The sequence below is a fragment of the Halyomorpha halys genome, unplaced genomic scaffold, assembly GCF_000696795.3.
Source record: "Halyomorpha halys isolate HHAL.00 unplaced genomic scaffold, Hhal_1.1 Scaffold169.1, whole genome shotgun sequence".
NCBI classification, from domain to species: Eukaryota; Metazoa; Arthropoda; class Insecta; order Hemiptera; family Pentatomidae; genus Halyomorpha; species Halyomorpha halys.
Genome location: NW_027104700.1, coordinates 1,904,581 through 1,918,168, shown reverse-complemented (window position 1 = coordinate 1,918,168; position 13,588 = coordinate 1,904,581). Strand labels below are relative to the sequence as shown.

Below are 13,588 nucleotides of genomic sequence, written 5' to 3'. Positions count from 1 at the left end.
CCATTAGGGCATTTGGCCTTGAGGCCATTTTGATTCATCCATGCCCAGAACTTCAGAATCAAGATATACAGATGAAGAGGGCTTGAAAGCTATCCTCCCTCATTTTACCAAATCTCACTGACTCCGATAAAAGCTTTTAGTTCAATTTCATCTCCTAATTGAATTAATGCTCTGCTTAGAAATTTCAATGCTTCTTCCAATTTTAACTTTATTTAGGAAATAATTTGATATTACTGAAAAAAAAGGAATGAACTCAAGTTATATTTCAATCCGTTTTCAAGAAAAATACTTATTGAAATATTAATAGATGACTGTATATAATCGATTGTAGGAAGATAGCCTTCACCCTACTTTGCAGAGCTTCATCAAAGATAACTGAGAACAAGATTCAAACATTGTAAAATATGATAGAATAGTAGAATATAAACAGAAAAATTATAAAACATTATATAAAAAAGAGGAACTCATTAAACTAAAAGAATGTAACTATAAATGAATTGAATACTAATTAATAACAAGTACAGTAATGAGTAATTGAATTACAAATGTATAACTAGAGTATTATTATTACAAATCGGTACAAATTAGAAGTTAATCTGTACCTAATGTTAAATAACGGAATCGGCATTCATTAATGTTTGTCTCATGTGAATAAAATTGCTTTTTATTTATTAAACAGTACTTTGGCTTATTAAAACATGTTCCACTTCCCTTATTAATTTAGTCTTATCTTTTTTTCTAAACTAAACGTCCAACCAAAGGCAACTGCTATCACCACAGTATGGTTTACAGCACTTCCTGAAAAGATCAGTACATTTACAACAGTTCACATTGAACCATTCGGTTAACTGTCCTGTTACGTTTATTCATTATAGGAGATATATTGGAATTCTTATATAAATAAATATTAAATATTTCCATTAACAATGTACAGTAAAACTTTGTTATGACGCTCTCATTCATCCTATAGAAAAAAGAGCTGTATGGCCGTAAATTCTTAAAAAACTCATTATATATATATATATTTAATGTATCTAATTTTCGTATAAACAAAAGCGTAGTAAAACGCTAAAGTCTCCATTTTTAATTGTTGTGTTTTAAATTTTTCTTAAAAAAAGAAAAGAATATTCTTTGTTTTAATATTTCGATGAACATTACAAAAAAGTAGGAATCGTCTGTAATGCGTTCAAAACTTGACCTATTCTGTTTTATGACGCTTCTATATTTTAAAACAAATACCTACAAGTTTTGATAATAATTGCAATTATATGATATAATAATTAGCGACATTATTTCCAGCTGGTGAGAGAGAAATGCATTGCGACAACATTGAGTACTTCCCGAAAGAAGAGTACAGCCCTGATCCAAATGACTCCACGATGGCCATTCCATGTGAGTAGAATAGAAAAATATTACTATAATTTGTATAAAACATAATAATATAAAACTAATATTTGTGTAATATTTATATAATATTAAAATATTTTAAAAGTGTTTTTTGTTAATTATATAGTATCAAAAATGATAAAGTATGAATTCCCTGTGAGATAGGCTGGCTAATCCATTTTATGGCAAACTTTAATAATAGTAACTGGCCTTTTTTTAAATGACCCATCTTCCTCCTTTAAAATATATTTAGCCTATGTGTATCAAGGTTTTATAAACATGTTTAAATATTGGAGATAATATCACTAAGTCAAAAAAATAATTAAATCTATATATTAATTGATAGTGACAACATATCGTTAAACTAAAACGATAAACTATATTTTATATCCAGCTTTAATTTATATTATCGATTTAAATTTAATTATATCTATAGGTAATAAATAATATAATTTGATTAGATTAGAGAATAGTTTATTTGAAATAAATTCTATGAAAAATAAAGAACCAGTAACAATATAATAATAAAAATAGAAGTATTTAAAAAAAAAAATAAACAGGTTAAAGGGTTTTTTTTTTTCAACCTTTAACACACAGGTTTTTGAAAAAAAAAAAAAAATTAATGTAAATAACACAATTTAGAACATTTTCTTGGGCGAAAAAAACAAAAATAATCAAAATTATTAATTTTTTAATTTTAGATATCGGTCATAATAACCTAGCTCCCAATGTAATTTTAAAATTTACTCATATTTAAAACGATTTTATAAAATATTATTTTAAACGCACATATTAATATAATAATGGTAATTTTTTCAAGCAAAAGTTTTAAAATATCTAATTTTTTTAACTTTCTGGATGAATTAAATTAAATGGATTTTTAAAACAAATTGTGGTTTATCGGAATAAATTAAAGGATATTCATGGTCTATTTATCTCGTATAAAATATTGATTTATGTTATAAAAAAAAACCATGCATCGGCCGGGAATCGAACCCGGGCCGCCCGCGTGGCAGGCGAGCATTCTACCACTGAACCACCGATGCCTCTACTCTAGCCCTAAAAATTAGTAATTATAACGTTACTTTGCAGTATGTTTACTTATGTAAATTATATTGTATATATTGGAGGAGAGAGGTGGTATTTGACGAATATTATTTTCATTTCATGTTTTCTTTAAATTCATCCCATTTTAAAACGTCAGAATATTATTTCATTTCATTTTTTAGGAGTATTAGAATTTTAGTGTAATAAAAAAAATCTAGGGAAATTCGGACTATTGTTATCATTACCATTATCACGCTAAGATCGAAAACGGGATTACTCATTCAACTAATTTTCTGTCATATTTATTTAGAAATTAGAACTAGTTGCTTTTCGAAAAACAATATGTTTAATTTGACAACAATTTTTTCTTCATTTTTGAATTACACTTGTCTTATCAGAAATTTTAGAACATTAGTTCTTAAAAAATAAACTAGAAACATTACAATAACAATTTTTCTGTAAACATGTAAGAATTTTATTGGTCAAATTTAAAAAACAAAGTTCAAACGAAAATCTACCACCCAAATAAAAAAGATATATAAAGGATGATTAATGCAAATCATTTTCATATTATTGCTTATGTTATTCATTACACTGATATCATAGTTTATTATACTTATTTAATTGGATTAAATGGGATAGGCCGAGCAACAACTGACAAGTGTTCATTCGTAAAGAGAATATCGCTGAAATATCACCCATAACCAATCTAGCTTGACCCCATCCACTTTCTCTTATCTGTTTCACATCGAGTCCTCCTATATGAAGTATGGAATATTCATTCTTCATTTCCATTTTGTCGTTCTCGTATAGAATTTCTGTTAATTTGTTATGAGTTATACGAAAAAGTTAGATTCTCGTTCCGATTAGTCACTAGTATTTTCTTGGCCAACAGGTTGAAGTCCCGCTGGCCGCTGGTTCCCAATTCAAGGAACATCTTCCACTATTGGATGATTGATGGTTGGACACATGGTGTTGTTCCAACTAAGAGCTACCAATACCAGTGCCGAAAGTTCGTTTTTCCGAACATCGACGAAATGTTAGGACCACAGCTAGGTCGAACATTCATAACAGCAGCTTTCAAGTAAAATTAGGACCAAAACCGTGTTTCATTAGCCTGGTGCGATATGTTCCAAAATCGGTATTAACGAATTCCTTGGCTGATGCATGATCAGCATTGATTGCCAAATATTCATGTGTCAAATATGAAGACAATCATGGTACGAATATCTTTACAATGTGCCTGATTGGGTACCTGTGATGTCCTGGTACCTTAAGCAAGTATGTTATCATAACGATAAGTTAAAAAAAAACCTTTTTATTTGGTAATTACTCCTATATTATGTAAGATAAACATATTTGAAACGTTGTTTTTATTAATTATTAGTCTTGTTTCATAGACAGATTATTTTCTTTCTGTAGTTATTAATAAATCACTTATTTACTCATTACTACTATTTTTTTTTAAATGTATTTTATTTCGCTCGTTTTGGTTTATGAAGATATTACTTATTTCTAGAAATTAAAAAAAAAATATGCTTGAAAATAGACTAATGAATAGTTGTTAAAATAAATATAAATTTAGGATCAAAAATGCGTTGCTGCTTATTAAGGGAAGTTTATGTTGGTTGATGATGATAATTTTACCAAGATATTTTTATGCCTGTGACTTTTAAGCCTGTGCGTAACTTTACGTACACCTTATCTCCTTTGCAGTCAAAGATAAAAAAAATATGAGAATAATTAAAATGAAAAGGTACCTAGATAAGTACATTAAATATTGCATTCAAATATTTATTCAATTTTTGTTTAAAATAATAGAAAGTATGCACTTCCAAATCGAAGTAATTTCATAAATTGCAATATAACAACCAAAATAACGAACGATAAAATATTTTAAGCAAGTAAAGGTTATTAGTGAATTAAAAGACACCCTATTAATATAATTTTTTTTTTTTTATCTGTGATTGCGATTGAATATAGTTGGAAATTTATCTATACCTCACATGATTTTAGGATCTTCTGATTTTGCGACGAAGTTTGAAGAACAAACTCCACTAGGGTCCATCCCATTAACTCCGGCTGTAATAATCCCTAATCTCATTTCAGGAGATTAGCCGGGAAATTGGGTCGGTGATGTCTTCATATCGGGTGTCGTCCCCAGGGTGCAGAACTAGGGGTGTCCAAACCGTCTTCCCAAACTGGATCTGGCAGCCGGGAATCGATTTCTCACTTTAGACTGGGCCTCCCTTGCCTCTATTTTCTCAAAGAAATCCAATAATAAGAAATTAGAACCTTAATTGCCTAAAATAGGTTGAATACCTTTCAGGAGAGTGACAAAAGTTTCTTGAAATTGAACGCTCTCGTTCTCTTCGAACCTCGATCAGGTTTAGTTCAATTTTGCATTTAAGTTCCATTGCCCCAACACTATGATTCTGCGTTTTCAGATTCATACAGCAGCGCCTCGAGCATTTCAATCACGATTGGTGAAAAAAAAAATTATGTATTTTGTCTTCTATTTATTTTTTGTAAAAATTTGTTCGATTTTATTCCGTAGGTATATAAAATACGAAATTTCGTTTCCAAGTAAGAATATTGACCTGATTCTTGCTTAAAACATTTCGAGTACCAAAAATCAGGAGTGTAGTCGGTATGTTTATTGTTCAATGATAAAGATAGGTGATATTTTGATAATTTCTTTTGTTGTAACGTCATTTTTTTTGTTCCTTTCCACTCAGGCAGATTATTGCTATCGGGCCAATTTTTAATAAGCAGCCTTCAGTGGATCTATCGCCTTTAGAGACCTATGAGACCAAAAGGTTTAGTTATTGGTTTGTTTGTGAGTCTGTGCCACGATTATCTCTTAAAAGGGTGCGCCGATTTTGTCGTTGTTTTGGATTTCGACCCTCATCCGGCTGTAACAATTTTTATAAAACTTGTTTAAAATATTACAGTTAAAGCTCTTTTAATTTTCATGCCAAAAATAATCACCGAGAAATATTAGGAAAAAAGTTATGAAGAAAAGAAAACTTCAACTCTGTCACTGGAAAACTATACATTTTAAAACTATGTATACGTTCATTTGAAATGTAACATTTCCTAAAAAAAAAAAGAAAAGTAAAACCATCTATATCGGATCAGTATGAGCAGAGATGCGACTTTGTACTAAAATCTTTTTCAATTCTTCTCTCGACAAATATTACATTTCTATATAGGCATTTAAATTCTGTACAAGTGTTGACAATACCCTCGGTGCTTAGAAATTTGTTGAAATAAAAAGAAATTTTGGCCATTGTAATGTAAACTGAGACAGAAGGCAGCCGGTGATTGGCTCCAGTGTTCATTAGGCCCGCCTTTTTGACTTCACCTTTCTAGGCAGGTTACCCTCTTCATTATAATTCTTCGTTGTGCTAGAGGATACATAATGGTAACAACTTTTTTCGTAAGCAGTAATGTTTTTACTTTTAATAATTTTCTTGCTCACTTAAAACACTCAGTCGTTCATTAATGTATAAATAGTAATGCTTGATTGCATTTACCATTTAATGGCCTTCTAATTTGATTTATCTCTGTTTCTATCTGTATAAGATATATATTTAAACATAAATGTAATTATAATTATTTAAAAAAAGTTATTTATTCCTGATATATTATATCAGAGAAAATATTAAAAATGAAAATACCAAACCTTATATAAAAGGTGTCAGCCAAACAAATTTCAATAAACTTTATAAAATGTAATATCTATTAAATTAATATCTGAACTGTTGGAGGTGCAGTAACAATTTAAAATAAAACCATGGTATTTCATATTGATAGGGAATAGTTTCCATTTTCATGGCTTAGTTGTTTCTCACGTTTCATATCGAATCTATTGATCTGAGAATTGGCCCTATCTGATTGAAGATCAAATCAGGTTTGCGTGATTGGTATTCATATTAGAAATAAGGGTGGACAAACACTCTAGCAAACTAAATGACTTTAGGAAATTCGAACTTTTATGAATGAGAAAGTTGAGAATAAAAGTTTATTTTTTTAATAATTTATTTATTGTTATTTACAACTGTATACATACATACACATCAAGTAAATTTGCTGTAAGTGATATTATGACATGATACAAACATGTGCCGAATCTACCCACTGATAGAACTCCAATAACATTTCTAGAGGAGAAGATCTCAAGACTTTCTCCTTGGAGGATTATCAGTTAATGAAGGAGAAGCCAGGTTAGAAACAAGTGGATTTGGGTGGTTGAGAAGTTTATCATGGAAGGAATGGTATCTGGTTCTGGCCAAATCGGCAACATATGAAACATTGAGGTCCTGATGGATGACTTGATTTGTGACAAAGTAAGGAGCATTAAGGATTATACGAAGGATTTTGGACTGTAAGGATTGGATTCGAGAGGAATTCGATGGTTTAGTGGAGCCCCAAAGCTCAACTCCGTATGTCCAGATAGGCCTTATAGCAGTCATGTATTTACGGATCTTGTATAGCAATCCTGGGTGCCAGACTCAATCAAAAGCTTGTTCTACATCAAGAAAGACTCCCGAGCAGTACATTCCGCGCTCCAATGAAGACGAGACTACACCAACCACATGATGGCATTGCTGGATAGTGGAGTGGGATGTTCGGAATCCAAACTGGTGATCTGGGATTATGTGGTTGGTATCTAGGATGGGGTACAGGCGTTTTAAGATAAGTTTCTCAAGGATTTTTACCATGATAAGTAACAGAGAGATAGGACGGTAAGAGGATGAGTGTTCTGGTGGATTTCGAGGTTTGGGAATCATTTTGATTTTGGATAATTTCCAAGGGTCAGGAAAATATGTGGATCAAAGGACAGCATTGCATATGTAGGTGAGGAATATAACAGATTTTCGAGGATGATGTTTTAGAACATGGGATGTAATTAGGTCATAACCAGGAGGTTTGCGGGTTGGTAACTTCTGTTGGATGTCTTTGATGGATGAAATGCTTTAGGTGGCAAGGCCATTTTGAGTGGAGTATTCAATTCTTCTTCAATGTGTTTTAGGTTGGTTGAATTAAGCATGTCAGGGTCAAAGGTTTTAGAAAGATGCTGACCTAATATTTGAGATTTTTATTCGTCCGATTTTTTCCATGTTGGAGATTCAGTAAGAAGTGGGTGATTAAAATTCTTGAAGTTAAGAAGCTTCTTAGTAGTCGTCCATAAAGATTTGTCAGATGTCGCGAGGTTTTCAGTTTAATTAGTTAAATTTTGCGTTTTGAATTTTTTAAGTTTGTTTGTCAATTTAGTATAATATGTTTTATCTGTTGGGTGTCTAGTCCTGTGCCACTTCGCTCTTGCTGTGCGTTTTTCCTTTAATAAGATGCGAATGTGCTGTGGCAAGTAGGATAGAATAACTATGGAGGATAGAATGACTATGGAGGATAGAATGACTATTGGAGGTTTAGTGGCACTGGACAGGATATTTCCACGGGTATTAGATGTACGACATCCCCATCGTTGATGTTTGGCATTATTGTCTCCTCCAGCAATGAAGCGCGAACCGAAGGATTTGAATAAAGAATCAAGATGGTTGTAGGAATGTGAATTACCAGGGGGGCAGTATACAGCTGATAATGTTAAATGCAAAGGACGAGTTGAAATGATTACAGAAGTTGATTGGGTAGCGGCAGTTGGAGTGGAAGGAAGGAGGGAATGGTATAAGGATTTATGTATAAGGATGCACGATCCAGCGTGTGAAGTGTTGTCTGGGTGGTCTGATCGATTAGTAATGAAGTCACGGATGTAGAAATGTGATTGTTGAGTAAAGTTAGTTTCTGTCAACAGTACAATGTCTATGAGTTTGTTGTGGAGAAATATATCGAGTTCGTCAAGGTGGTTATGTAGTCCATTAGCGTTCCATAAAAGGATAGCTAGGGGATTTACACTCATCGTAGGAGATTAAAGGGAATTTCGGTAAGGATTCTAGTGAGAAGTGTGATAAGTGTTTTTTTTAAAATTAATATTGCCTATGCTATAATACTATGCATACTATAATACTATGATTCTTTAATTCTGGAAAATATTTTTAAGTTTAAATGGTGAATCCTGCAATACCTGGATTACCACAGATAGAAACCTGTAATACCTTTTTGGAAAGCTCTGATTCGGTAGTACGTTCTGATTTTTCATTTCACTCCTATAAAGCAAGTTAATCTATAATCAATCATAAACTAATTTCTTTCAATGAATTGTGATGTAAAACTGTTGTAAAAGACGGTGGTAAAAAGTTCACCACTCTCTGAGGGTTGTTATTTGTCTATTTTTTCAAAATAAAACCTTCCAAAATTTGAGCGATAATCCAAAAACCATGATTATATCAGCTACTTGTAATACTTTGAGAAGTATTGAAAATACATTTTAAATTATATTCCAAAAAAAAAAAAATATAAGGCCAACAGATACTTAAGTTCATCAACAAATTAAATTACTCTTACTTGTAGTTATAGTTAAATTTTAAGCTATTTTTATTATGCTATAACCGCCACTGCATTAAATTGCCAAGATCATACAAATCTGAAAAAAAATTTGAAGCGTAGTTATAATGATTAAATTTTTATTGTAAGAAGATAGACCTAGTGCCAGTCAATAAAGGTATCAAAATAATAAATGAAAACTTTATTGTTAACCAACGTTTCAGGGCTTCGTCAGGGCTGTCAGATTGAAACAGAACATAGGACAAGAAAATAGCAATCGTACGGTCTGTTTATATCTGACAGCCCTGATGAAGCTCTTTGCATTCAATACTTCAATACATTTTGGGCACCGAACATTTTCATCATGATTTAACTATTGATTTTTCAACCTCAATTAATTTCGTTACCTCTCGTTCAATCCATCTGTATAAAAGTGCAGGAGCTGTATAGTCACTAAGCCCAAAGAGGTTTCATTTAGTAGCCGAACTTCATGAGCTGTTTGTGCCACGTAGATAGATCATAAATAACCCTATACAGTTGGGAAACAGAGCACGTACCCGTCCGCAAATTCCCTCTCTCATCTCCCCTTCTCCCTTCCGTCCTTCGTCCTTCCCCACCATTAGCCCCATCCTTTCTATTAGTCTTCGGTCAAAGTTGTCTCATTTCCTCGATTCATCCTATTCCCGTGATTGGTTAAGTTCTGTATGGCCGTTATGAAATCATGAGTTGAATCGGAAACGGTCATTTAGGTATATGAATCTATAAAATGACCGTTATGGTGAGTTTCAAGTTTGAACTTCTTCATTTCCTACACAGTACACAAAAGTTACTTTAGCGTTGTCTTTTGGACAGTAAAAGAGATTTGAAATTATTATACTTTGGGGAATCAGCAATCCAAAAATATCGGTCTGTGTTTAGGTGTGATTCATTAATTCAATAGAGATTTGACTAGAATCTCTTAATAGTCAATATTGATATGTTTCTGAGTAACCGTGGTTCTAAGACGGATTGGCGTTCTAGAAATAGCATTTATTATATATTGTATTATTTTAATTGTATATTACTATCGGTTCCTTATAGGAACATAAGAAAATCCTCACAGTTCTTAGGAATCTTACCTATTTAAGCCTAGTACTAGACATCACAGATCCCCTTGCTATAGCATGCATATAATTGTGCATATCATTGAATTTCTTTTCCAAAGCTGTGTCCACCAATTTAGTGAGCTATGCTAATCAGATGACATGCAGGGTGTTCAAACTATAAAATTGAGTCAGGATAACATTAGATTTATTACAGGTATTTACATATGAGATATGGTTTATAAAAGAGAGATCATGAACAAGGTTATCTCACAATTTATAGTACCGTGAAATTGAGAATACTGAGGGCTAACATAATTATTCTATTGACTCTAATATCTTATTCATTTGCAGTTCATAACTACCGTTTAGGAATATCACATATCTGGACTACATTGCGGGCTTAGGTTTTCTGGATTTAGCCGGGCTACACCATTTTCTGCTCATCGGCATCGCTTTGCTGGTCCACGGTCCCGGATGTCCTCTGTTGCTTCCCTGGACTGTACTCTTCCGGTCTTTCCCAATAATGAACTCATTTTGTTTTTCTCCTAAATGGAATTATTTCTCCCCTCCCCCTTTACTTTCCTTCATTCATTTCATTGGCTGATCAAATTTTTGGGGCGAAGACTAGAGACTTAAATATCCAGGCGGCATCCGAACCTTTTGTCTCTAAAAAACTTTTGTCTTTGTCGGCTTCTCTTTATGGCCGATCGTGATGCCGCCGAAGATCTAGCCAGGTACGCCTCACATCTGTAGGTTTTTTGTTTGATAAGGTACTTGGTACCTGTTTGAAAGTACTTAGGAACACTTACATATAGAGTACTGGTCCCTGGACCATTTGGGCCACCGCAAAGAATCAACCCGTGTAACTGCCAGTATTTCACTGCTATTAAAAGCATCCAAAATATATCTTGAATTGATTTTGTGTTAGCTTAGTACTCTCAATATATAGCAATATATGTCATGTCCTAGTGTAACTTTCATGTAATCATTAATCCAAACCATAAGTGTAAATAACGTCCAGGCAACCGAATAATATCATGGGGTGCCGGTCACTGAAGTGCAATAGATTAAGTACGACAATAGTTACAATCGGCAATTGGTCAACATTTCTTTCTACCTAAGGATGAGAAACTCCAGGTACCTCTGGCTGTTTGTACGGAGAGCTATGCTCAGCTAGTTACGCTCACAAAATCAACAGAAATCATATTGTCAATCAAATTTACATGCTGCCCCTCTGCATACTTCCTTATTACTCATTCTTATCTCTCTGACAGATCATTTAAAGTAAATCACAACAGCGTTTATTCATTCCTCTTTCCTCAGTCTGTTAGTGTACATCGAGGTAGTATCCTTGCTCATACCCTTTGTACAGTTTTTAAAATATGACATCCCAACCCAAACTAATAATATTTTCACCACATATGCCGATGATGTATATTTAATATCATTGAATAACGACCCTTCCCTTATATCACTAAATCTTTAATCCCTCATCACCGCCCTTGAATGGTGTCAAAACTGAGGGATTAAAATAAATTCTAATAAATCCCATCAACTCACTTATCCCTTCGTCGCAATCCCATGGCTTCCTGCCCTACTGTATCATTTAATAATACCCTACTTATTTAATAATACCCAGTTCAACAGATTCGTCACCAATGCTACATCTGGACAAGCGACTGACTTGGAATCCACATACAAAACTGAAAAGACCGGAAACTACTCATCTATTACAACACTTACTAGACAGTCTAAACTTCCAACTAACTACAAAATACTTATTTATATGACTATAATAAGACCTATCTGGATTTACGGAATTGAGCTTTGGAGCTCCAATAAACCATCAAATTTCTCTGGTATCCAATTCTAACTATCCAAAGCCTTTCTTAAAATATTTAATTCTCATTACTTTGTCACAAATCAAGTCATCCATCAGGACATTAATGTTCCAAGTGCCACTGACTTGGCCAGAACCAGTTACCAATTCTTCCATGATAAACATTTTAACCAACCAAACCCACTTTCAATCAATGGGTAGATTATCCATATGCCCGTATCACGCCATGGTATAACTAACATCAAATTTACTTGTATATATTTTTAATACAGCTTTAAACATCAATAAATAAATGAATAATATTTTCTTTTTTCTATATTTTACTGGACAATTAACTCAAATGAGAGGAACAATCTATATCTTTTCCTCCCATCTCACTGCCCGGGCAACTCATAAATGTAGTTTAACCAAGAATTTATCCCTTCAAGCGTAGATTGGTGTGGAAGGACAGAATTCATCAATAAAGTTTAACCTAAAATTTAATTACTATTGGAGGAAAGGCTAACGACTTGAATGGGACTCGTTTACCAATTTGTGCTGCCAAGGGCCTTTAGCCGACTACTGCTTGTTGACAATAGGGCCTTGATTGCTGGCGTCCACTACAGCTACGGTCAGTACAACATCGCTCTATTTACCTCATTTTTGTTATTAACAGTTCTGTAAATTAAGATCACATTTAACAGCTTTTTAAGAACGTTTTGTGTTCAATAGTTTAATTTAATTGGAAGTGAAAATATACTGTCCATCTTATATGGCTATTTTTAAGGCCTCTCATTTATCCAATTTATTTATTTATGGTAAATTCATTAGTTTAATTAGATTTGATATTAAACCTTTTTTTTAGTCTATTAATGTTAAAGTTGAATTTATTTGAGGAATAAGTAATTATTTTTATTGATTAACGACAGATTAGATAAAAAATTAATGTGAGCCAAAAGTCCGGTTGATTTTGCTGATTATGATGGACTTTCTTTTTTTACTTTTTATTTGGTACATGCTAATACCTTCCTGTAACATTTTTTTCTGGAAGAACATCTGTTCTCTTTTTCTACAACCATTCTGACATGGAAGTTTTTTCGTTTCAAACATTAGAACTGGGACTTCACCAGACTCTAATTGAACTGCCTATTTCCATAACAGCTGGGCCAAAAACACATCCATCAGCCAGGTGGCTTTGATTTAACTAGGTAGGATATTAATTTTTTTTTCATTAATAATAATATATCATGAGATCCTGTAAATAGAACATTTTCTTTTCAAAAACTATAATGAAGAACATTGTAATTTATTAATTAGGATAGTTTGAAGTATAAATTAATTTTAATTCAGTTGTTGATTATTAAAAAGAATAAATAAAAATATAAATTTGGTGAATGACACTAATCTTCCACTACTGCCGAATTCTCCTTAAAAATGCATAACTGTTGATAATATAAAAAGTTTTTTTATTTATTAAATGACAACAATAATATTCAATATTAGCACTAATGACAAAATAAGGAGATAATTATACTTCATATTTAAAATATTTGTTATCAGCAACCTGAAGATTTTCCTGAAACGTTGTTTTTGATGTATATGAAATAAATTATTATACTTAAACAAGGAAGATTAGCGTCATTCACCAAATTCATATTAAATCTATAAAATCTTCCAGCAGAATATTATTAATTTATGAATATTTTTTTTAATTATTTATTTATTGTAATTTACAACTGTACAATATAATACAATAGGTAAATATGTAGTATGTTTCATATACACTTGAAAATCTTGGGAAGGA

At 32.3% G+C, this 13,588-nt stretch overlaps 1 protein-coding gene and 1 non-coding gene across 2 annotated transcripts in view; one reads left to right on the top strand and one right to left on the bottom strand.

Annotated features, from left to right (window-relative positions):
* Positions 1 to 1,299: 1,299 nt before the first annotated feature.
* The window catches only part of stg1 (stargazin-like protein), a gene marked incomplete at its 5' end in the record, with an annotated part of 40,408 nt that continues 28,119 nt past the window's right edge, over positions 1,300 to 13,588 (top strand). The window contains 1 exon segment of the mRNA XM_014417794.3: positions 1,300 to 1,392. Within this exon segment, the coding sequence (XP_014273280.3) occupies positions 1,300 to 1,392 (93 nt within the window).
* On the bottom strand, positions 2,362 to 2,432 carry TRNAG-GCC (transfer RNA glycine (anticodon GCC)). The gene has a single exon. It is a non-coding gene; the product is annotated as a tRNA-Gly (tRNA).